The sequence below is a fragment of the Chelonia mydas genome, chromosome 12 (genome assembly GCF_015237465.2).
Source record: "Chelonia mydas isolate rCheMyd1 chromosome 12, rCheMyd1.pri.v2, whole genome shotgun sequence".
NCBI lineage: Eukaryota > Metazoa > Chordata > Testudines > Cheloniidae > Chelonia > Chelonia mydas.
The window spans coordinates 33085727-33107753 of record NC_051252.2 but is presented as its reverse complement, the minus strand read 5'-3'; the positions used below and the strand labels follow the sequence as shown (position 1 = coordinate 33107753).

The 22027-nt window shown below is 42.0% G+C and overlaps 1 protein-coding gene across 4 annotated transcripts in view; it reads right to left on the bottom strand.

Annotated features, from left to right (window-relative positions):
- Positions 1-22027, bottom strand: part of CDH13 (cadherin 13) — a 761603-nt gene that overhangs the window by 491046 nt on the left and 248530 nt on the right. For all 4 annotated transcript variants that reach the window (XM_007059271.4, XM_027821724.3, XM_043526212.1 and 1 more), the window contains one exon: positions 19515-19723. In XM_007059271.4, coding sequence (XP_007059333.2) covers positions 19515-19723 — 209 coding nt within the window. The remainder of the gene's footprint in view (positions 1-19514; positions 19724-22027) is intronic.

Sequence of the window (22027 nt, the reverse complement as noted above, 5' to 3'; positions counted from 1 at the left end):
TTAGGAAACCCACTTAACTTTTTCTTTGTCCCAAAAGTTCATTCTTATCTGCCACATTGTTCAAAATAGTCCTTTGACACTCCTCACTCTTCCCAGGATTTGCTTTGGTCTCGTCTCTTCCCTAGAGAAGGTACATACAATTCCACAATACATAAATTGTGCATTTGTAATACAACAGACCCCAAAGACTTAAACTTAATTCACTAAGTTTTTTCAAGGGATTGCAGGAAATTGCCATGTCTGTCACAATGACTTTGCTAGTTCTCAACCATGTATTTTTGCTGGATCTGCCCTCTGCAGGGCCTCGCATGTCAGGTCCCTGTTTTCTAATCATATCTTCACTTTCCGTGTTCAATATAAAGAGCTGAACAGAACACAATGGGCTTTTTCATTTTCCACTGGCCCCAGAGTCTCCTGCCCCTTGCAAAATGCAGCACGCTGTGTCAGAGCAGGGATGGCTCATGCTGAGTGCTGAAAGAACATGGAAGTTCAGATTGGGATTTCAGGCTGCTGCCTCAGCAGCATCCAGCTGAAGAACTCCTGAAGCTAATGGCATTAGAGGCCCTATGAAGGAAGAACTGGAAAGTTGGAGGCTTACACAGAGCCCCTTTCGGCACATATTAGCATTGGTGAGCGGGTGAATCCTGAGTCAGGGGGCTTTCCCAGTGCCTAAAGGTGAAGACTCAGCCTGCAATTAAGACACTAGATTGGGATTCAGGTGATGTGGGTTCAAGGCCCAGCTCTGCCACAGACCTTAGGAAAGTCAGTTCCCTATGTGTGAAACAGGGATAAACACCACTTATTCCCACCCCATGTGTGTGTGTTCTCTATATCGACTGTAAGCCCTTTGGAGCAGGGGTTGTCTTTTATTATGTGTTTGTACAATGCCAAGGGAGCCTCAAACTTGCTACTGTAACAATAAATATTAATGCTGAATGCTCCTGCTCTCTCCCTTGTAGTTTTCCTGTATTAGTCTGGTCACCCCTCCCTCTACACTGTGTTAATACTTACATAGCTCTGTGCATTTCATATGCAAGACCTTTATATACCCTCGAAAAATACCAATATTTATATACAATTTATTTTATAAATGCATATCACATGGATTAACACTGTGTTTAGCAATGGCTTCCTACACAGTTACATATATTACTGAACAACGACATATTGTCTAGTGTCAAGATTAATTTTCCCCCTTGTTTTCCCAGTCTACACTTTTAAAGACAAAGGCTTAATCAAGTCACTCATCCAAACCACGATCATCCTAAACACATTTTCAATTAATAAAATGACCCACAACGCAGCCTAATGCACTGAGTGCTGACTAAAAGAAAAAAGGTTTAATTACCAACAGCCAGTTTGATTCAAGTCCACCAAGCGATTAAAAAAAGAAAAAGATAGACTGCCCCATATTTCTGGTTTGCGAGGCAGTGAAGTGATTTTGTCCCTGCAGTAAAATCAGCTCCTTCTGTATCCAACAGGAAAATTATAAGGCCACCTTTCCCACCTACACTACAGAGATACTTCCCATTAATTTTGTCCTAATGTAATTTAATATGATACTCTGAATCAAGAAACATTTCTGATGTATAAGTAATCCACTGGTAAGTGTGTGTTACAGGTCGCTCTTGGTACCTAATCCACAAAAGATGAAAGTCTGTTAGAGCCTTGACTAGAGAACCATGGTGCTTTATGCTTTTAGCTCTAGATGACCCCAGTTCAGTCCCTGGTGTGTCAGCCAAGATGGCGGCCATCACACATTTGACTTCAGTTCCCTTACTGACTTGAAGACAGGTCAACACATGCAGACACAAATGTAGGATTCAGTGGAAGCAACTGAAGAAATATAGACTGGTTGCAAGTGAAGTGGAAATTGGAGTAAGCAATATTATCCTCATTAAGGCCCTCTGCCCTACATATCAACACAAGGAATTAAGGAGGCATAGTGTGGACTAACTGTATTGTCAGTCTCAAAATAACGGGTGAAGGTATCAAGGAAGAGCAGGCTTGCAGGACTGCAAAACCCCTCTCACCCATGCAGGTGGGCATTGGGTAGATAGAAAGGAACAGAGAATAGCCTTGATTCCCCTCTCCCCCCCTCCACACACACAGTCCCAAGTTTGTTGGCCAGAACTGCTCAACTCCTTCCCTGCTGTGCTTTAACTGAGCTCCACCCCTTACTGAGGGGCTAGGGAAAAAGTGACAATATAGCCCTAATTTATTCACTACTCTGTAGAGGGTGCTTCTTTAATAACATGGGATGGAACAGCCTATCATTTAACAAGAAGGCTTGGATACTCACTACCTAGCAGGAATATTTCTGCACTCAAAAAGTGCATTTAAAAAGTTGATCTGCACTAGAAACTACTCATTTCTAGGCCGACAGCAACATTTTCGTCCCCTGTATCTCTTCAGAAAATCATTCTAGAGTAGTTAGGAGTCAGTGCCTGTAAAAACAAGTAAAACACATGATTTTATTCTAGGCAGTGCCCCTGCTGCAAAAGATTGGCTGTACCAATGAGAGTTGCAGCCATTCCAAACCAAATACAGAATACTGTGACACACGCTTCCTAATTTAGGCAAGACATTTGATTGTAACATTTCTTTGTAAAAAGCTGATCCTAAAGGTGACATAGCTAGAAGGCAGAAAATAGAAATTCTATAAGTTTTCTCAACATTGACTCCCAGGAAAAACCCACACCCAACGGTAGAGAATAGTGTATGCTGTTTTCAGTTCCTTGTTGGGAGATATCACATAGATGAAAGGAAATGATTTAATGCAGATGGCCTTGACAGTGTCTGTTTAGTCACGATGTCTTTTGGATTGGTCAGGAGTTTTCCAGCAAACAAAAATGACTGCCTTTATGCTTCACATCAGCAGAAAGCTTTGGGAGTATCAGAATATTATTCCCACACAAAGAATAAACTGTATTATTCTACAAAAAGAAAAGGAGTACTTGGGGCACCTTAGAGACTAACAAATTTATTTGAGCATAGTCTCTAAGGTGCCACAAGTACTCCTTTTCTTTTTGGAAATACAGACTAACACAGCTGCTACTCTGAAACCTATTATTCTACAGAGACTCTACCTTCACATTTAGTGTTTATGATCCCAGTGAAGTCACTGAGAGTTTTGCCATGGAGTTCAATGAGCGTAGAATCAGGTTGATAATACCCCAAATGAGATAATTCAACTGCCTTACTTCATAAGTACAGATGCCATAATTCATAAGTACGCTGATGAGCTTGAAAGAGAGCCTTTATGTTCTGATGTGGCCTTTTAAAATATTCAGAAATGTTGTGCTTCAAAAAAAAAAAAGCCATTGGGACAATTTCTGTTGACAGTTACACCGGTGTAAATCAGAAGTTATTTTATTGAAGTCAGCAGAGTTTTGCAGGTGGAACCAAGAACAGAATTCAAATCCCTAGCCTTTTGGGTCGTGAGTGTGTGCGGGATGGTGATGAGGGCTTTCTGGGCTGAAGTTGCATACAGAGGGGCCCAGAATCTCCCAGGGTAAGCTCAGAACAACACAGGATCAAGCCCTTGAAGCTCATTGTCAAGAATCAGGGTCTGCAGCAGAGACAGTCTCTGGGCAATCTAACAAGTCCAGCTAGCCAGTAGTAGGCTGACTGATTGGCTACACCACCTGATTGGTTGGAAGGATCAGCAGACTGGATCTTAAGCCCAGCAGCAGCAGTTCAGTGGCTGCGCAAAGCATGTGCCCATGGCCGCAATAGCTCCAGTGCCTGCTTGTTCCCAGACCCTGCTCCTGCTTGGTCTGTCTCCAGGTAATCTGGTCCTGACCCTGGGCTCCAATTCTTGACCTCTGACTTTGGCTCTAGTCTGACTGTAGTTCTAACCCTGGGCTCCAACTCCTGGCTCCTAACTCTGACTCTCACCCCTGGCTCTGGCCTCTAACTTCTGACTCCAGCTCTGACCCTGGGATCCAACTCCTGGCTACCAACTCCTGCTCCAACCACTAGGCCTGACTGCCCACATCCCAGGCACTGACACACATGTAAAAAAGGGTGGGCTGATATTCCAAATAAAGGGATGGTGCAGTTTATTGCTGATAACGTACTGCCACTGTGTCTCTTTCAGGTGATCTCATGGTAGATCTTTATGCAACACAGTAGGCTTGAACAGTTTAAAAAATAATCAAAAACGAATAAATTTTCTACCAAGATGTTTACATGCTATCTCAAAGGCAGACTTGTGTTAGGAAAGTAAGTAAATAAATTTTAAATTGCATATAGACAATCACTACTTAATCTTTTGCAAAATTTATAAGTCCTCTCTCATTTGAAGGATATGCTTGTGCATGCCAGGCTTATCCATTGCAAAACATCAGGGGCACATGCAAAATGCATGGTACTGCACTGATTCTTATTCGCAAAGTCCTTAAAGCTATGGAAAACCTTGCCATTTATATAGTGATATAAATAATTTGGTGATAGAGTTCACAAAACAAGAGACTAACTATTTCCATCTGTGAACACACAGGTCATGTCTGACTGAACACTCACAAGTCTTCTTCATCAATAGCGCCTTGACACTAGCTGTAGAACTGGGTACTTGGCCACATAAAATATGCAATAGTTCTCTAGTGTGATTAGTGCCATTATTTAAAATGCATTTGTCTCTACAAAGTTAAACATTTAGCCCATTTTGATTGGTGATGCAAAGCATGACCCTTTTAAGTAGCAAGAACTATGGTATCATGCTGAGATCATAAAGTACAGTCCATGAGAAGGCAATACTCTAAGTGCAAGAGCCAAGTCTCATTTTAAAGGGATTATTTTCTAGCCCCTATCTGAAAAAGCTGCACGTACTAGATCTGTAATTCATTTCTCTCAGAACCACAAAAGTTTAAGTAATTCTAGAGACAGAAAAGAAATGAAAGACAAAATGTTTTAAAGATCTAAGAGATGCCAAATCGTTCAACAAAAATTGGACACCATAAACCCCAAGTGTACCTGCTGACTCACAGGCAGGTTAATACATTTCCACCTACAGGAGTCTGAACATTTGCTGATGAAATGATTTGTGTTGCCAAAACCTGAATCCAGCCATTTCACTGTAGCTGGTCTCAAATGAAATATTTTAAACAAATCTATTGTCATCAATGAGTTTCTTGTTTGTTACTATGCAGCAAAGTGTGGCATTCTTGGAACTTCACGGTGACAGCAGGAATAGACCTCATTCTCCTGCTCCAACACCACATACTTTTGGCACTTGTGCTAAATGGAGATCTTGTTTAGCTCTGAGCGGTAGAGATCATGTGACACACACATCTCACCATTTATGAATTCATTGAGTGGAGAGCCATAGAAGCTACGCATGCTATGCAGCTCGTTATTTAATGATAATAGAATATATTGAGGATTTTTGGTGGCGTCAAAAAAAAAAAAAAAAAAAAGACCAATGCCAATAACTGAGTCCTGACAAGGCAGGACTTTACAATGATCAGGTGTTCTTTTACTCCACTTGTACAGATTCACAGTATTCAGCTGCCTTGTGGTTGATAAAATGGGAGGGCAAATATCTAGATCAGTGGTTCCCAAACTTATTCCGCCGCTTGTGCAAGGAAAGCCCCTGCCAGGCCGGGCCGGTTTGTTTATCTGCCGCATCCGCAGGTTCGGCCAATCGCGGCTCCCAGTGGCCGCGGTTCGCTGCTCCAGGCCAATGGGAGCTGCTGGAAGCGGCACAGGCCGAGGGACGAGCATGCAGTAACTGAGGCATGTGATGCTTATTGTGATTTTTGAATTTTGATTCTGCCACTCTTATGATGAAAAGGACCTCGCTGTGACAAGTAGTCCCTCTTACGGCATAAGAATACGTGTAGATGAAGGTAGAGAAGAATGTGAATAATGGTGACAGAATCAGGTCATCACCAGATAAGTTTGCCAAGATCCAGAATGAACCCCCTGTCTTTGTGATAGCAGTATTCTCGGGTGAGGACAAATGCAGAGTATTCTTTGTGATGGTCACTGATGCTGGAGCTGTTTGCTAAGATAGGTGCTATTGTAATAATTGTTCCTTTTGGCTGGTGAAACATGGCAGTGTTGGGGGTAATTATTAGACATGATTATCGATGCCTCCAAAAAGAGAAACTACTATACTCAAGAAATCAACTTTTGACATGAATAATTAGTCCAATCATTGCCCTGTTTCAAATCTCCATTATCTGGGGAAGTTTATGGAATAGACGGTGGTAAGACAATTCCAGCAACATCAAGAATCCTCAGGACTCTGTTCTCAGAAAATTTTACTTTGGGTCAGAGCATAATCGATGCTAGGAGATCATCAACTAAAATCTCATTTATGAACTACAGAAGTGATTGTAGACTACAACAAGGACTGATGGGATCATTCTTGAATGGCTTGGCTCCTTTCTGTCTGAAAAGACCAAAAGGAAAGTAGTGGACAATTCATCATCTATTCCAAGGTGCTCTCTTGGGTTCTGCAGGGTTCCAGTCTGTCACTTCTCTTGTTCAGTCTCTTTACTGGGCTACCTAAAAATATGTTTCTGTATGGATATTAAAGATTTCATGGCAGTTTTAACACTGAGTGGGGGTCTCTGTGTACTTTTCCAAAATCCCCACTATAAAAGCAACTACATTTCAGTGATGAAGTTATATATCACTTATACATTAATGTATACTAAACAGATCCACCTAAATACTTCATATTATGTAGATGTTTGTATATAGATAGACACTAGCTACACTCTTATGGATATGCTTTAAGAATCTTAAAGGATGAAAGCTGCTTTATAAATATGACATTATTACATATATTAATGGACATCTTATCCTTTATGATCTCTTTTTACATTCTTGTAAATCACATTTAGCCTGTTGCTTTCCCTCCAACATCCCCCAGTTACTGGAATGAATTTTAAATTTAAGCTTTTCCCCCAATGAGTCCTCCGCATCTTCTCCACATCTCTGGAGCAGATTTCCTCACAACGTCATTATAAATCTTAGCAGCTCGACACATCATGCCAGATGTGCACTAAGACAGACAAGGTGTCAGAGATGGGGTTTAATTAGGCCACAACTTTTATTAAATTAACTCATCAAGGAACTCTCTCTGTCATTCATACAATGCAGACCACCATTCTGTAATCATTTCCACCTGGTGGGTGTCTGCCATCATCCCACCACCCCTCCACACCTGGTCTCCAACCCACTGCTGGGACCCCACCACCTGCCTCTTGTACAAGGGTTATGGGGCTGCAGAAAGGGTGTTGTCTCCTCGGTGTATGAGACATTAAGAACTCCAACTGCATTCCAGATGGATGAGAAAAGAAGTTCAGACTGGAGGGACAGGGTGTATATATCGTTCCCTGGGTGCACAGGGGCCAATGGTTACCTGAGCCCCACTAACCTGCTCAGGTGCTACCCTCTCCCCACTCCCAAGACCCTCCTTGCAATCCCCAAGGGGGTGACCCTTAAAGGAGCTGTCATAAATATACACAGGGCAACTGTACTGAATTGCCTTACCTGTAAGGGGTTAATCAGTTCAATTACCCTAGTTGGCACCTGACCAGAAGGACCAATGGGGAAAGAAGATACTTTCAAATCTGGGGGCAGTTGTCTGTGCTCTTTGTTTGTTCTCTCTCTGGACAGAGAGAGGGACAAGGCAGGAAAAACATCTCCTAAAAACATACCTGAAATGAGCATCAAAGATTACAAAAATTGTAAGTAAGGCAAGGAAATGCATTAGATTATCTTTTGTTTTAGCTTGTGAATTTTCTCTGTGTTAAGAGGTAATTTTGTTCCTGTTTTGTAACTGGAAAGCAGAGTCAGAGGGGAATCCTCTGTGTTTTAAATCTTTTTATTTACCCTGTTAAGTTACCTTCCATCCTTATTTTGCAGGTGTGATTCTTTTACCTTTTTAAAAAAAAAAATTCTTTAAGAACCTGATTAATTTTCAGTGTCCTAAAAACCAAGGGGTTTGGTCTGTGCTCATATTGTAACCAATTGGTTAGTATATTATTCTCAAGCCTCCCCAGGGGTGAAGGGGTTTGGGGGAATATCTAGGGGAAAACGAGGACTCCAAGTGGTCCTTTTTCCTGAATTTTTGTCTAAATCACTTTGTGGTGGCAGCAATACCGTCCAAGGACAAGGAAAGGATTTGTGCCTTGGGGAAGTTTTAACCTAAGCTTGTAAAAATAAGCTTAGGGGGTCTTTCATGCAGGTCCCAACATCTGTACCTCAGAGTGGGGAGGGAACCCTGACAGGAGCCGCTATGGATTTTCTTGACACTCCACAGAATGACAGCCCCCCTCTCCCTGAAGTGGCAAGGCGGGCTATTTATTATCCCAAACCATAAAGGGGGATTTCATCCCTGTGCAAAGAAGCAGCACAAGGCCTATGCTCCACTCCGATCCCCATATGCTCCACTCCGATCCCAATACTGCCTCATGATAATGCTTCAAAGGGACATAAATGGAGCATGGGTATTTTCCAAGCCTTCTGTATGGGGATGAATTTTACTCCAACAATACAATCGTTGAACAACCCTTGCTCCCACTGAAATAATGGAAGCTTTGCCAATCTAGTGGGCACAGGATTGGCCTACATGCATTTAAAAAAAACAAACAGAGCATTTGGTTACAGTGCAGGGACTTAATCTGGGTTTTCATTTCACCTGTAAAGAAACCACATGTCCACACTAACAGCACGACAAGCAGCTGCCTATGTTACAGTGAAATAGATACATAGACAACATCTATTCTTCTTGCAAAACACAAAATTCTATACTCAGGTCCTGGCTGGTGCATAAAGGGAATTGTGATTCTTAAATACTTTATTCTGGAATATGTTCTCTTGTAATTTTTCAGTCTACCCAGTTACTCTGTCACTGATCGTGGCTCTTTAAGAAATAAATACAAATAATTATTTATGATTTCACTTCAGCTTTAACACTTAAAACATTCTGTGCTGACTGGATTCTGTTTGCTAATGACAAGCACAAAGTCCCTCTCCTAGGATAAGTACATCTCTAGTTCATATAAAATCAGAATGTAGATTATTCACCTAGGAAAGCATAGAACATGCAGTGCAGCCAACAACTTATAATTTCAAAGTGAATTATTCATGTTTCCAGTCGATAAAACCATTTTTCTCTCCTTAAATAACTGACTACTTCTCATTTAGATGCTGAAGTTGTGCATCGAGGGGAAAGGGAGCAAAGTTAACTAACAAGATTGGCACCAACTCTGTTGGTGCTCCAGGGCTGGAGCACCCATGGGAAAAAAAAATCGTGGTCGCTCAGCACCCACCAGCCACCAATCCAGCTGTTTGGCGGCGCTTGAGGAAGGGCAGAGAGCACGGAGTGATGGGCGGATGGGACCTTGGGGGAGGGGTTGGAGCAGGGTGGGAAGAGGCAGAGAGAGGGTGGGGCCTCAGGGGAGGGGCAGAGTGAGAGCAGGGCCTTGGGGCAGAGCAGGGGTGGAGCAACCCCGGGGGCAAAAGAAAACTCGGTGCTTATGGCTAATAATATTTGATCTAAGCATTTACACATAACGAGAGATGTTACTAGAAATACTTTGCTCAAAGATGGAATGTAAGTTAATCAGAATCATCAGTGGACCATGTTCTTTACTCTGCCATTCAATACAAAAGGCAATTGCTTCTATAGCAACTGTCACATCTCTTGGCACCATGATAATTCTTCGATCAATGGTACATTGTTAGGGCAGATTCCAGAACCAATGGATGTGAAATCTGGATTTGTTCAGCAGCAGAAATCTGCAGGGGAAATGCACTCAAGTGCTGAAGATCTACACCTGGCTATCAGCACCAGTGAGAGCTGATGCAGTGATGTAGCTGAGTGGATGGGGAACTCAGGGATGGGGTGTACACAGTGGAGTCTCTTTACTTCAACTACACTGCTAAGAGAATGTCTCTGTCAGCCATGAACGGCTTGCCAGGCGGGGGACTGTGAGCCAGGAGAGAAGCTCTCAGAACCACACTTACGTGGATCTAATAGTTCAAACTCCTGCATAGAAGGTCTGATCCAAACCTGACTGAAGTCAGTGAGAAACTATTAAGTTCACTGGACTTTGAATCAGTCTCAGGGAGCAGAGGACCCGTGTTTGGCTAGGGTTTTGGGTGCATAATGGTTTGAGTGGCTAAGGAGGATTTAGAGAGAGCTCTATGTTGTATAATGATTTCACAACACACAGAGAGCTGCAATGGGGATTTTAATAAATGTACACATAGAAATAATTGGAACACATTATTGACTCACCCACTGATGGCAATGAGGTATTGCATTCATGGACCTAAAGTAAAATGTGATTATGTAGTTATAGGGGTTTTGAAGGTTCTCAACTAAAAATGATTTTCACTTAAATCATTCAACGGGTGGCCATAAAAAGGAGAAAAGCTATTTACCAAAATACTATCCATATACCAACACCTATGGCTTCATGTGGATGAAGTTTAAAGCCTGCAAACAAATCTCATACAGATTCGTACATTAGTGGAATAATATGACAAACATTTTGTTTCAGCAAGTACAGAAATGTCATATTTCATCTAATCTTGGTGTTTGTGTCTAAACTTTCCAGTATAATAGAAACAAAGATTTTTGTGTTAGGGATTTAGAACAAACTACGTGTTTTTGAAAACCTAATGGACCCTTTTTATGTTGTAATATGAAATATCTCAAAGTTTTCTGAAAAGACACAATTTTCTATATCAGATCTTTTTGATCAGCATAAGAACTCAAGTATATTATCAATATTAATGGAGCACTGTGACTTTAGGAATAGTTTTGTAGTCTCTTGAAATGATATGTAAAATACAGCATTGGATGCACTCCTCTTTGAAGCAACTGCTGCTTGTAAAATCTAATAAGATGAAAATCAGCAAACCTATTTCTCAATTTCTCATATGAGAGTCCAGTTCATACACTTGTAGGGTCGTTTTCAGCCCATTTGGAATTTTCCTCCAAATTGATATGTTGAAAAAATGCTAATTTTCCTTGATAGGACCAATTACTGGTTATATCGTAGTGGCTGGTACTTTATGATGTTTTCATCATAGTTGTACAGTAGTTGTACTCCAAAATGACTCAATTTACGTATTCACTTTTCTCCCTATGATTTTTTTCTTCTATTATAGAACCATGATTTATAACAAGAATATTGATCCTTTTTCATCAGTGCTAAGATAGACAGTCACATACCTAGGGTCTAGGGCAGGGCAGGGCAGGGCAGGGCAGGGCAGGGCAAACTTTGGGGCCCGAGGGCCACATCATGGTGCGAAACTGTATGTAGGGCCGGGTAGGGAAGGCTGTGGCTCCCCAAACAGCCTGGACCCCGCCCCCTCCCACTTCCCCACCCCCTGACTACCCCCCTCAGAACCTCCAACCCCCTCTGCTCCTTGTCCCCTGACTGCCCCCTCACAGGATCCCCCACCCCAAACCACTGCCCCCCTATCCAACCTCCCTGCTCCCTGTCCCCAACTTCCCCCCCCGCCCCCTATCCACACCCCCGCCCCCTGACAGGCCCCCCGGGACTCCCATGCCCTATCCAAAGCCCCTGTTCCCCATCCCCTGACCACACCCCCCCCCCAGAACCTCCGCCCCATCCAACCGCTGCCTCCCAGGACCCCCTTACCATGCCACTCAGAGCAGCAGGAGCTCGCAGCCCCACCACGCAGTGGCGTAACTGCAGGGGAGGGGGCACAGCAGGGGAGGGGCCGGGGACTAACCTCCCCGGCCAGGAGCTCAAGGACCAGGCAAGACGGTCCCGTGGGTCGGCTGTGGCCTGTGGGCCGTAGTTTGCCCACCTCTGCTCTAGGGCCTCAGCATTTCTCCTCTGCTATAAACAAAATTTTGCAGCCTTTTGGTATTACACTGGCAGAGCAGACCATGAAATCCAAAAAAACGTGCTGCAATTTGAACCTATGGCACGATGATGCCAATCATAGAAGTGGGGGGGGGGGGGGCGGGAGGGAACTTGAGACGTCATCTAGCCCAGTTCCCTGTGCTGAGGTAGGACCAAGCAAACCTCAACCATCCCTCACAGGTGTTTGTCTAACATGTTCTTAAAAAACCTCCAAATGATGGGGATTTTACAACTTCCCTTGGGAGTCTATTCCAGAGTTCAACTACCCATTGAGTTAGAAAGCTTTTCCTAACTGCTCATCTAAACCTCGTTCGCTGCAGATTAAGCCCATTATTTCTTGTTCCACCATCATTGGACATGGAGAACAACTGGTCACCATCTTTATAACAGCCCTTAACACTTTTGAAAATTGTCTGGTCCCCCCTCAGTCGTATTTTCTCAAGACTACAATGTGCCGACTTTTTAACCTTTCCTCATAAAAAATTTAGAAAACCTGATTTATCATTTTCGTTGCTCTCCTCTGGACTTCCTCCAATTTTTCACAGCTTTTCTGAAGGCTGGGGCCCAGAACTGAGCACAGTACTCCAGCTGAGACCTCACCAATGCTGGGTGGAGCAGGAGAATTACTGCCCATGTCGTACCTATGACACTCCTATTAATACACCCTATAATTATATTAGCCTCTTTTTTCACAACTGAAACACATTGTTGACTCATATTCAGTCTGTGACCCATTACTGTCAGAATCGCTGGCTGAGACAGGAGCAGATGCAGGCTGGAGCAAGGACTGGCTAGAGTGGAAGCAGGCAGGGGCTAGAGTTGAAGCAGGAACAAGGCCCAGCTAGAGCAGACGTACAAGCAGGAGCAAGGACTGGCTGGAGCTGAAGTACAGGCAGTGTGTCAGAACTACCAGACAATGGGAACATTCCCAGCCAGGTAGTGATGGTGAGCAGACCAGAGAAACTTCTCCCCTTAGGAGTCTATACATTTGCCTTGGGATCACATGAGCGGGCTCTGGCCTGAGGATTGGCTAAACCCTGGTTGAAAGGCATGGGGCCTATCACAAGACCTGCAGGTAACTGCTGTGGATGACACATCGTACTCTCTGGCTCAGGGATGACTCATCAGGTTTGGGCAGGCTCAGAGGTAACTCATGGATGACTCATCTCAACTATAACTTCTAGATCTTTTTCAGCAGTACTACTGCCTACCCAATTATTCCCCACTTTGTACTTTGTCTCATTTTTCTTCCTAAGTGCCGCACTTTGCACTTGTCCAGTGAATTTCATCTTGGTGATTTCAGACCAAAATATAGCACACTTTCATAATACCACCTAGTTCTGATATAGTACTGTCATAAATATAAAGAGAAGGCTAACCACCTTTAAATCCCTCCTGGCCAGAGGAAAAAACCCTTTCACCTGTAAAGGGTTAAGAAGCTAAAGATAACCTCACTGGCACCTGACCAAAACGACCAATAAGGAGACAAGATACTTTCAAAGCTGGAGGGGGGGGGGGGGACAAAGGGTTCTCTGTCTGTGTTGCTTTTGCTGGGACCAGAGCAGGAATGCAGCTCAGAACTCCTGTAAAAAGTCAGTAAGCAATCTAGTTAGATATGCGTTAGATTCTGTTTTGTTTAAACGGCTGATAAAATAAGTTGTGCTGAATGGAATGTATACTCCTGTTTTTGTGTCTTTTTGTAACTTAAGGTTTAGCCTAGAGGGATTCTCTATGTTTTTGAATCTGATTACCCTGTAAGGTATTTACCATCCTGATTTTACAGAGGTGATTCTTTTTTTACTTTTTCTTCAATTAAAATTTTTTTTAAGAACCTGATTGCTTTTTCCTTGTTCTTAAGATCCAAGGGTTTGGGTCTGTGTTCACCTATGCAAATTGGTGAGGATTTTTATCAAGACTTCCCCAGGAAAGGGGATGTAGGGCTTGGGGGGATTTTGGGGGGAAAGATGTTTCCAAGTGGGCTGTTTCCCAGTTATATTTTGTTAGATGCTTGGTGATGGCAGCAATAAAGTCCAGGGACAAAAAAGGTAAAATAGTTTGTACCTTGGGGAAGTTTTAACCTAAAGCTGGTAAAAATAAGCTTAGGGGGGTTTTCATGCAGGTCCCCACATCTGTACTCTAGAGTTCAGAGTGGGGAAGGAACCTTGACAAGTACCTTTCAACCATAGGTCTCAATGTGCTTTACAAAGGGCTAAGAATCACTATTCGCATTCTATGGAGGCACAGGATGGTGAAGTAACTTGCCACAGGACAAGTGCCAACAGCTGAGCCAGGAACAGAACCTAGCTCTCCTGAGTCTGTCTACTCTCCTCAACATTATATGTAACAAGCATATATTACCATAATGTTGAAAACCAAAACTTTAAAATAGGGAAACTGCAGGCGGTGTAGAATACCGCAGGTGTACTCAGTTAAAGTGAACGGTACAGGGCAGCTTGACTGCAACAAGTTCATTCCCTGCTTTCTGAGCTACTACCAGAAGCTATTTTAAGTTCTGGTCCTACATAACATGCTGTCCAAGGGTGCACTCCTCCCTCTTATCTCTTCTTTTCTTTTCCCATCTGGTGCCTGAAAAGAGTCCTGAGGGGTTGACAGTTTCCATTTAATCATTTCGTCTTTGTGTATGGGAGAATCCTGGGCACCATGCTGTACAGCTACTCCTCAGCTAGAATTTGTGAATATCCGCCTGTCCCCCTATCTGCTTTGGAACCCGGCTCTGGGTATCTTGCTTTTATTTTTTCAGTGTTTGTGTTTCTGCAAAGAAAATTTCTAAGTAATTTGTTTTGCTGTGAAAAGGGGCAGAATTTGTCAACACACAGAAAAGTGCATTGCCAAAAAAAAAAAAAAAGAATTTTTCCCTGTGGGGGAAGGAGGTGGAATGGGGGTGGGAAGGGGGCAGGGGCGGGTCGAGCACCCATTGGGCAGAGGGGAAGTCGGTGCCTATGCATGCTATGACACTTTTTTGTATTTCTAGGGTTGATTTTCTAAGCAAGTAGTTTTTAAGTGAGGTGAAACTTAGGGGTATGCAAGACAAATCAGACTACTGAAAGGGGTACAGTAGTTTGGAAAGGTTGAGAGCCACTGCTGTAGAACACCCTAAAACAGACAGAAACCAATGTCACTAGTCATAGTTATAGGGGAGGTGCTAACAACAGGACTTAAAATGGAATCTGGTTACAACCTTGACAATGAAGGGATTCCTGTCCCTCCATAATACACAAATATATGTATGTATTACACAGACACACACCTCTGAAGTAAGTTTCAGAGGAAACTTGATCTGAAAAATCAAACTACAATTTTTGCTTCTTCCACCTCTTCTAGTCAATAAAAAGTCTAATCAGCATCTAATTGGCTATCTTCTTGATTATGCTGGCGGCAGAGTAGCATCCATCTTGCTAATATGAATCCATTGCCTCTGGAGAGCTAACAAGAGTAAAAATGTTTTCCGATAGGAAAATAAGCAGATATGTCTCAAAGACACAACAAGCAGAACCACTAAGAAAGAAGGCAATATCTTTATAATCACTGGTGATGTTTTAGCTACGAATTGAATCATTTAATTAAATCACTCATTAATTGAATCACTTAGGACCTGATTCATCTCCCACTGAAGTCAGGTGGAGTCTTTCCACAGGCTTCAATGGGGGTTAGATCACTAGAATCCAAAAACTTATTTAGAGGACGACTCTGGAGAATGTATCTTCCCAGTAGCCATCTCAACTCTGACTGGGAGCAATCACCCTTTCTAAAGGTTTATCGTTTAGTCTCTCTTCAGGCTCACAGCTAATGTTACCTAGACTGCCAGTCACTGTATTAGTCACTTGTTGTCAGTCATTTCTAAACATGTTGAGATTCTGTAATTAGAACCATTAACAATGGGATTTCACAGATGTAGATTACAGGCTTTCAAAAGAGAAACTGCAGTCACAGGCAGTGGGGAAATATTTAATAACTGCTTATCCTCTAATTAAACAAGGTACGGAACTTTAAGGACTGAATGCTAAGCACTGCTCTAGCATATGCTTATCGTAACCCTACAGAATTATACTAAAATGCTAAGGTTCCAATCAGAGCTATTCTTAGCCAAGATCCATCTCACACACAGATGGAGCAGTTTTGCTGTCTCCATGCTGACACATTGAGATTGTAGCACGAAGGTTTAAGTTCAAATTTATCATAAAATCACTTCAGGTAGGACAATGTAATCTTCAAATTCTACTTGAATTTGACACACAGAAAGACAAAAAACAGACTGTGTTGGACTTAATATAGGCAAATAATAACTGAACTGTTTGCTAAAAAAATACAATCCTCCTTAGAAAGACTTGGATTAATCCATCAGCTCTGGGACTGATTCTCTGACATCATTGGGGAATGCTCAGTAAACACAAGATGGAAGGCTGGAAAGATTCTCTCCACTGTCACCAAATCCTGATAAAAGAAAAGGAGGACTTGTGGCACCTTAGAGACTTACACATTTATTTGAGCATAAGCTTTCGTGAGCTACAGCTCACTTCATCGGATGCATGCAGTGGAAAATACAGTGGGGAGATTTTATATACACAGAGAACATGAAACAATGGGTGTTACCAGACACACTGTAACCAGAGTGATCAGGTAAGTCCCCCTACTCTCCTGCTGGTAACAGCTCACCTTATCTGATCACTCTCATTACAGTGTGTCTGGTAACACCCATTGTTTCATGTTCTCTGTGTATATAAAATCTCCCCACTGTATTTTCCACTGCATGCATCCGATGAAGTGAGCTGCAGCTCATGCTCAAATAAATTTGTTAATCTCTAAGGTGCCACAAGTACTCCTGTTCTTTTTGCGGATACAGACTAACACGGCTGCTACTCTGAAACAAATCCTGATGTTGCTCTACACCAGGATCATTTCCCAAGACAAGGTTAAGCAGCCACAAGTTGCCAATGCCCTTACTACAGGCGAGGATTATCATTTTGAATGGGGACGCTGGTCACAGCCCTTTCTCCCAGTCATGTCCCCTATACCAGCAGCTGTAAAAAGGTTGATGGCTGCAGGTGTAGGAGACACTACAGATAGCTCTACACCCTCTGAGGATCCACCTGTGTGGGGGAGATCAGCCAACAGTTGGATCTGCAGATTTAGGTTGGTTTTCTTCCACTAGAGCAGCAAAAAGTGGCCAGAACAGAGCCCAGGACCAGGGCCAGAGTTCATATCAAACTTTATTTATGAATAAAGTGAAGTTGATGGCTTTTAAACCTGTCCTGAGCATTAATCAGTACGCTTGGGAGTCTGAGGAAGAGAAGCTCACCACCTGAATAGCAGTTGAGGACCAACGTGCATTGATAGATATAGTTAAGTGCAGGGCACAAACATGCACATAAATACCCCATGCCAACAGTCTCTGTTTTTCTTCTCAGAGAAATCTCCCGTTTCTCACAAAAATAGTGGTTCAGATCCTGAGGTCATACCTTTCACAGGAAACCTGCTATTGAAGACAATGGAAGGGCTGCCTCATTCAGGAAGACTGAATAAAAATTGAGTAAGAACTTCAGGATGTGGCTCATAAAGAACAAGACTTTCACACAGGGACTGGGCCCCAAAGATTGGCTCCAGATCTGTCAGCAGCATTCAGGGCTGTTTGGATCTGTGCCCATCCCTCGTCTCACAATTAGAGCTGACTAAAGGGCACAATACCATTTCACGGCAAACTTCCAGGTTTCAACATTTGTTTTTTTGTTCCACACTGGAACAAAATGTTTTGAACACTTTCACAAAAATGGAAGAGCGAGTGTGTGTTATAGCCTGTTCTGTGATGCTGGAGACTCAGATTCAAGCCCCTGCTTCAGACCAGAGAGTTTTCCTCCAAAAATCACACTGAATAAGGTAGAGCAAGAACTTGAACCTGGGTTTCTCCGATTCCATGCCAGTGCCCTAACTAGCCAGCTGTAGCATGTGAGAGAGTCACTCTTGCTCTTGAGGTGACTTATGGTACGTCTACACGGCAAGGAGACACTCACAGCAGTGAGTCTCATAGCCTGGGTCTACAGATTCAGGCTGCAGGGCTCATGTTGGGCTTGGGCCAGAGCTCAGGCTCTAAAGCCTGAGCCCAAATGTGTACAACAGCTATTTTTAGAACTGTAGTGCAAGCCTGAGTCTGTAGACCCAGGCTGCGAGACTCAGTGCCACAGGGTTCTGCTTGCCTTGTAGACATATCCTTAGTTGAAACGGAAAGGCTGACAAAATTTCCTTTAGTTGAAAATGTTCTAACCACCTCTACTCATGCTATAACAACTTTCTGATGCCATTTGTTTTCCCCGGCAATCTATATTCACATTCAATACAGCTTAAAATGCAAATCAAAACCTTTCCCGCGGCCATTGACTTTTAAAAGTTTGTTCAGCCTTTGTTAGCCCTACAGCTAACCCATTTTTTTTTTAAAATGGAAGATTTAAGTTAAACTACTATAGCTATTGTCGGAAATATAATGAAAGTGCTCCCAGCCAAAAGTCTAAATACTGAAATAAGATGCTGGATCAGTCACTCTTTATAACCCTCCTCATTATGGCTTCTTTGAGTTCCTTTAAATTATAGGTCTGTAAAGGTACCGGTCTTAATTATCTTGTAAGTCACTGTCATGCCTGCCTACTTGCTGAATGCCATGGCACAGAAACGAAGGTTACATCAGTTTTTCTTTTGTTATTTTGTTGCGTATGAAGTAAACACTTCAATCAATTCCCCCGCCCTCCACCCCATCATTTTAGGATTATGTTGAAATTGTATGTGAAAAAGGAAGGACACACTATTCTATGGACAAAGTGGAACAAAAATCATTGGCATGTAAAGGAGAGACAGCAAAATGTGGGGTAATAATTGGTACAGGCATTGATGTACACTAGGACATAGGAGACCCATATTAAAAAATTAAAGAGCCGTAGGCTGGAATTCATTCCCATGTCACTCTTCGATTTCTAATGAATGTTAAGGATTTGTAGGACCTAAATTACATGTTTACAGTAAGTCTTCTCAGATCCTCAGTAAGGGCCACACCATGGCTGTCTAGCCCCATTGGTTTGCACCAGTAAGGTTATTAGGGTTCGGCCTCTTATGAGCTACTCTCAACAAAGCTGATCTGTATCCTTGCAGAAGGGCTGTTTTGTATGAATGGTTCTTTTGTTAATATCTGGCCTTCACTGGCATTATCAATTCTCTGTTGGTGCCTAGAAAATATGTAGTGATGCAATATCATACAACAGCCCTAATTTCAAGAGTTCAGAATATTAAAATAATACTTGGACTATGGGTCAATTAACGGCTATTAGCCAGGATGGTCAGGCACGTAACGTCATGCTTTGAGTGTCCCTAGCCTTTGTTTTTCAGAAGCTGGAAGTGGATGACAGGGGATGGATCACTCAATTGCCTGTTCTGTTCATTCCCTCTGAGGCACCTGGCACTGGCCACTGTCAGAAGACAGGATCCTGGGCTAGATGGACCACTGGTCTGGCCCAGTATGGCTGTTCTTATGTCTGATGACATCTCTCTTTTAAGGAGGTAAAGCTGTCTAGTGTTTAATATGTTAGTTACATTGAAACGACAACCCTCCTTGACATTCTCTTGTGAACTTTGGTCTTTTATTACCTTTAAAGAGCCATGATTGTCTTTCCCTCCGACAATTACAACTTCTGCCATATCTTCAGCCTGGGCAGACCGGGCATGGATGAACAAAGCTCTGCCAGCTTCAGTTATATTTTTCAGTGCAACTAAAGATCCATTGGGTTCCATCTTAAAGTCTGGGTTAGAAACTTCAAAGTTCAACTTGTCATTCCCCTTGCAGTCATCAAACACCACTGGGAAAGAAGAAGAAACAAGAGTGTAAGTATTGGTCTGCACACAAACTTCAGACATTTATACATGATTTGCTTCTCTGCAGATATACACAACTAGTTCCAAACTATGGAGCACATTTTCAAAGTGGTCTCCAATCAAGCGCTCTGTTTGCATGACCATCTCTTTGTGGACAAGCTTGTGTGTGCGCAGTTTTGGAGGGATGCAAGATTTGACCAGGAAAATTGGGTAGCTAAGACATGAATTAATAATTTCAGTCATGGATATTTTGTGACTACTCAAATCAAGATCACACAAACAGCAAATACATACCTAATTGCATATACTAGGTAGTATCTACAGAATACTTATTATGGATACTTGTTCATGTAATTGGACCTCTAGAGTCTTTAAGGCTAACCAAACAGTTAAAGGTAACCAGTATGTTGCCTTCATGACTGGAATTGGTTGTTTTTAACCTGTGTCCATATTCTATTGTAAAAATGTTATATGATAGAAAAGTGTGACAGAAAGCATACTACAGTTTGAAAGTCACTATTAAGATATCTGGCAAAACGTATGAATTCCACATTAAAGCTAACCCTCCTTATTGTTTAAAGTTGTAAACAGAAGATAGACAGCCAACTTCCATTGATTTCTCAATGGGAAGTGAGCACCTACCTGCTTCTTATGTTTTTAAAAATCTTCCTCATAATTCTAACAGTGTGAAATGTAATTCAAAATACTGTAATTGTGAGTAGTATGGACTTTGTGTTTGCAGGATGTTTATCTTATTTATTGATTTGAGATCCTTTTATAAAGGGCTGATGATCTATGAAGGTGACTATTTTAGGTTATATAGAATTAAGTGAGTAAGGTAGTTATATTAGCCACCATTTAAAACACAGTTATCACCCAAATACAGGATCCCAGTTGCCATTGTGTGGGCACCGTATTTAACAGCAACCATTGATGGAGCAATATAATTCTTTGTGTTTGTCAGACTTCCACCATTAATAAAACTATGGGGCAGATCCTCACCCTGGTGAAAATTGTCATAGTGCCATTGATCCTCAGCCCTAGTATAAATGGTCATAGATCTATTGAGAGCACATCAGCTGGGGATCTGCCCCTATATATATCCATAGATAGAAAGTGTTTATGCTACCAAGAAACTGTTTTAAGCCTTGTGAAGGTAGACAGTGTTGCTCAGATATACATGTTCTGCATACTTGCTATTGCTCTGCATCTTCAGGACTTTATTTTAATATACTATCATCTTTACCAACAATTCATTACAACGCAATTCTTCTTTAAAGAGATCTCTAAAAAAACATACAAAAGGAAAACAAGAGATTGATGGTAATTAAGAAAGATACTGTGATGAATTACATTAATTTCAAGTGCACAATCAGCAAGCTACTGCAAGTTGATAAGTTATGGGGTGATACAAGTATCTATCCCCATTTCTTTTATCTTTCTTATTTCACAATACAGTGAAAATGCATGCTAGATTTTATAGGTTACATTTGGTAAATGATGAGTAAAGCGAGTTAATTCAGATCACATAGTTCAGTATATGTAGAATGGGTTTTTCTGGAGCTGTGAGTCTCCTTAACCATTACAGATTTATACTACAGACAGTTTTGCCCCTAAAGACCTTGGAGATTTAGCAGGTGCTCCTAGCCTTTAAATACTGTGAATACCATTGCCTGCAGTAATTAAACACTTCATTAAAATGGAATCTCAGTTATACCATGTCAGCTTTAGACCTCATAATAAACCATGTGATTAAGAAGTCTTCACCACAAACTTGTAGTTGCGCCATAAATCTTTTAGGTTTCTCCAGTTGAGAAAGATGGATTGCATGTGTTTGGTGTGGGGTTTGTTTTTTTTAAAAGGAGATCCACCCTAGATTTCCAGATTGCTTATTAAGCTGCTGGTACAGTTAACTTCTTTTAAGTTCATTGTGGGCTGCTTGCTGTTTTGATCTTGTTTTCCCTTCTGTAGTGGATCTTTAAAAACTGTTGTTGTTTATGGCTACAGACAAGTACCCAGAAATTATAGAAGATCAAAGGCATTAGAGTTATTAAAAATAAAGCAGCTTCAAAATGATTAACTGGTTAAATCCACTGTTGAGATTATCCAGTTAGGTTCAGTTGTTTTTATAGTCAAGAAATTCCTAGATTCTATCACAGCCATGACCAATACTGGAACCAAAGCTGTGGTCTCAGATACAAAATAATCTTGTACTGTACCATGACTGGACACACACTACAGAGACCATTTACAACTGACTGGCATAACAGACCTGCAGGTAAATTTCT